This window comes from Nicotiana attenuata, unplaced genomic scaffold (genome assembly GCF_001879085.1).
Source record: "Nicotiana attenuata strain UT unplaced genomic scaffold, NIATTr2, whole genome shotgun sequence".
Lineage (NCBI taxonomy): Eukaryota > Viridiplantae > Streptophyta > Magnoliopsida > Solanales > Solanaceae > Nicotiana > Nicotiana attenuata.
This window is the reverse complement of record NW_017670243.1, coordinates 97,926-101,949: the sequence shown is the minus strand read 5'-3', so window position 1 is coordinate 101,949 and position 4,024 is coordinate 97,926. Positions and strand designations below refer to the sequence as shown.

General features: G+C 35.4%; 1 protein-coding gene across 1 annotated transcript; it reads left to right on the top strand.

The window, feature by feature from the left end:
- The first annotated feature begins 914 nt into the window (after nucleotides 1-914).
- LOC109236545 (60S ribosomal protein L15-like) lies at nucleotides 915-3,414 on the top strand. The gene is made up of 4 exons (XM_019402739.1): nucleotides 915-1,021; nucleotides 1,541-1,707; nucleotides 2,457-2,654; nucleotides 2,978-3,414. Exons 1-4 carry the CDS (start codon nucleotides 1,018-1,020, stop codon nucleotides 3,221-3,223), a joined length of 615 nt encoding a protein of 204 aa, XP_019258284.1. The 5' UTR covers nucleotides 915-1,017; the 3' UTR covers nucleotides 3,224-3,414.
- The last annotated feature ends 610 nt before the right edge of the window (nucleotides 3,415-4,024 follow it).

Below are 4,024 nucleotides of genomic sequence, written 5' to 3'. Positions count from 1 at the left end.
GATCAAGCTCAAGGACCCTTGAATTTATTTACTATTAAAAAGAAGAATCAGAGAATCCATAAAGATTGTACACTCATATTATCTGAAATCAAATACTACGGTTTTTACAATATTTTTCGGTCTAGATTTATTTTCTCGACGCAATTTATTGTCTACAAATATTATGACATTATATTTATAAATATTAATTTATTTGATCAAACATTCATTCCATGGTATTATTACAAAACATATATTTTTAGTTTTTTATAATCTATTAAATTAAATATTATTATTTTAAACATATGTATCAATTATGTTTACAATATCTGTGTAAATATATGATTATTAATTAATGTATATTCAAGAAAAAATATGCATCTTAAACACCAAATCTTATATCATTTATATTTTTAAAAAATCATTTATAGGCATATATTTATTATATTAAATTTTAAATTTTGCTAATTACTTCATTTAAAATTTAATCTAAATGTGTAATTATACTTGTACAACGAAACAGTACGCTTGTAATTACACTGTAATTACATTATGACAAACAAACACGTCGTCATAATAACTAGGCTGTGTAATTACTACCCTAACATTTCTGCAAATAACATTTTAAGTTGAAGTCAAAAATGAAACAAACAAGGGTATTATCACTTTTAGTCCGCGCCAGAAACTATACATTTGGTAGCCGAAAAAAGTGTATAAAATTTGTATAATTTTTGTATATGACGTACAGAATGTATATATATATAAAAATATATAAATTTATATATATATTTTCGGCTATATTTTTATAGCGGCTATACATTGTCATTTTTCCAAACAAAAATCATTGCCAAGCGGGCCATACAAGTCACTAGTCTTCGATGAAATGGAATTTGGGCCAGTTTTTAAAATGGGCCCATAGGCCGAAAGGACTGTAGCCCAGGAGGGTAATGACAATCCTTTTATAATGCGCTTCACTCAAAAACCCTAGTCGCCATCGCCGAGCAGCTACAGAAGGAGAGGAGCAGCAGAAGTGATTCAATGGGTATGTTCGTCTAACTCTCTCTTCTGTATTGCACTCCTTGCTAAATTGATTCATGTCGAAAACCTAGCTTAATGCGAATAATCTTTTGTTTTCTTATTTCGTTTGGTTTGGAACAGGTTTATACTTTGAAGCATCTAGTAATCTTAGACAGTTGTTCCTTTTGTTCTAATGATTCTGTTGAACCTCTGAATTTTCACTATAATTTGTTGGACTGAATAAAGCAGATCTAGCATTTGAATCATACACATATATACGTACATATTTACAAACGCATGTGTGTATGCACACAGATATATACACGCGCAATCGGTTATATATATTTTTGATAAAAGAAGTAATTTTATAACAAAAAGAATTCAGGAGATGCATATGTCTAAATGTAATTGGTTTTATATTTTACGGTAAAAGTCGGATAGGTAGAGGTTTTTAATGTAACATTGATGGTTTATGGATATCTGTATTTATGGATATCGGTACTGCTGGAATAGAATGTGATGTTTGATTTTGGTGGAAATATAGGGGCTTACACGTATGTGTCAGAGCTATGGAGGAAGAAGCAGTCAGATGTGATGAGGTTCTTGCAAAGGGTGAGGTGCTGGGAGTACCGACAGCTCCCTTCTATTGTGCGTGTCACTAGGCCTACTCGTCCTGACAAGGCACGCCGCTTGGGCTACAAAGCCAAGCAGGTACATTTCTGCTGTGTCCTAGTCATTTACTTGACAATGTGACTTGATAGTAGATGGCAGATATTTTAACCTTTTGCATATTTTTCCCCATAAAATAGTGAGTTGGATGTCCAATGGGAAGGAAGTTTGGATTTTATGTGACTCTTCTGTTTAATATTTATGGATGATTTAGTCTAGTTATATTCGTCTTAGTGTTGTATCTTTATTTATTGGTAATATGTGATACATACTCCTCTGATTGCCAATTTGCTTGTCAAGGCTGTCTGGCCGTTCTATTGTCCAGTGACAGTAAGTTTGAATTTTTGATACTGGTCTGTTTAATGTATTTTAATCATTATGGGGATTTGACTTAAGTTTATTTATATTTGTCTCACTGTTGTATCTTATTTTAGTTCTTGGTTATGTTAAATACATACTTCTAATGTATTTTAATCATTAGGGGGCTTTGACTTGAGTTATAGTTTTCTTACTGTTGTATGTTATTTTAGTTCTTGGTTATGCTAGATACATACATCTTTGATTGCGTATTTGCTTGTGAAGGCTGTATGACCATGTTGTTGTTCGTCCTTTCTGTGCAGTTCCTAGATACAAAGAACAGAAATCCATATTCTTAATACTCTGTTTCTGTTACTCTTTTGAGGAACAGTATTAATGCAGAAGTCTTTGTTTTTTACCATGTTACTTCACTTTGTCATTTCCCATAGTACCGAATTTCTTCTAAGTTATGATTGGGACCGTTGTCTTTCCAGGGCTATGTGGTCTACCGTGTTCGTGTGAAACGTGGTGGAAGGAAGAGGCCAGTTCCCAAGGGTATTGTGTATGGTAAACCCACCAACCAGGGTGTCACCCAACTGAAGTTCCAGCGTAGCAAGCGATCTGTTGCTGAGGAGCGTGCCGGTAGGAAATTGGCTGGTCTTAAAGTCCTCAATTCTTACTGGATTAATGAGGTTTGTGTTTTCATTGTCACTAATTTTCTTGTACTTCTAGTGCATTTCTTATGTTCTCACATGCTAGAGTGTAAAGTTATTTCATTTCTAATTAAGACGAAAACTTTATTTCTTGATGCACACCAAACTTCTAAACTGGAACAGTTAAATCCTAAAATGGTTTGCAAGGTGATTGGATTTATTAAAATGCAAATATCACTTGTATTTGGTTCTACTTCGAGGAAGAGTTATTTATAGTTTGTTTCTTGTTGCTTGTTAGACTCTTTGTACACCATGCTTTAATAATGGGAATTAACTCTTTATCTTAACCTTCTTGAATGCAGGATTCTACCTACAAGTACTTTGAGGTGATATTGGTTGACGCCGCCCATGCTGCTATTCGCAACGATCCAAGGATCAACTGGATCTGCAACCCAGTGCATAAGCATAGAGAACTTCGCGGTCTCACCTCAGCCGGTAAGAAATACAGGGGACTCCGAGGAAAGGGACATCTTTTCCACAAAAATCGCCCATCAAGAAGGGGAACCTGGAAAAGGAACCAGACTCTGTCTCTCCGACGTTACCGCTGATCTGCTTGACCTTTGTGAGAGATTGTCGCTTGCTTAGTTTTTTGTTCTCATTATCTGGTTTTAGCCCTTTTATCTTGAGACAAGCTCAGCTCACTACATTTTTGAACATCTAAATTTGTATTGAAATAACTATTTTCTTGCGGCGAATGGATTGCGTGCAACTTTTATAAAACAATATATATGCAAGTAAATTAGGACCTAAGGTTACTATCTGATTATATCGGTGCAATATGGAAAAAGGTAGTAGAATGGATCTATAACATACTTCTAAACATTATAATGTTATCTAATTAATCATGGTATTAATACACGTTATCGCGTCATTTTGACACTGGACCAGGTAAATTAGCATTCACAAAAATTGTGGCATTTATTATTTTCACTTACTCGATCCTCCTCCCTTATTGTCCCTCATTTGAGTCTGGGGGATTCTGTATTGCGATATCCTCGGTTGGTGACGGTGAGCCAATTTGTCCAGCAAAAGTATGGATTGTAACGAAAGAAATGTTATGCTTTTTCCTGGTAAATGTTATGCTTTTTCCTGGTAAATGGATTTATGTAGAAGCCAAGTGTATACGGTCAAAATCGTATTTCTTCGATCTATAGGCTCTAGGGGTCGCCTTAAGCCCAAGTCCAGGCAAGGTCGAGTTCGAGCCCGATAGATCAGACTCGAGCTCGAAGACAGGATGCGAGGCTTGAGGATCGGAGTGCGATGAATGCCGAAGTCGAGTACGCTCGACTTCGAAATAATGCCGTTATGGATTCCTAACAGAATGAGCGAGATTCCTGCCACGTCCCCCA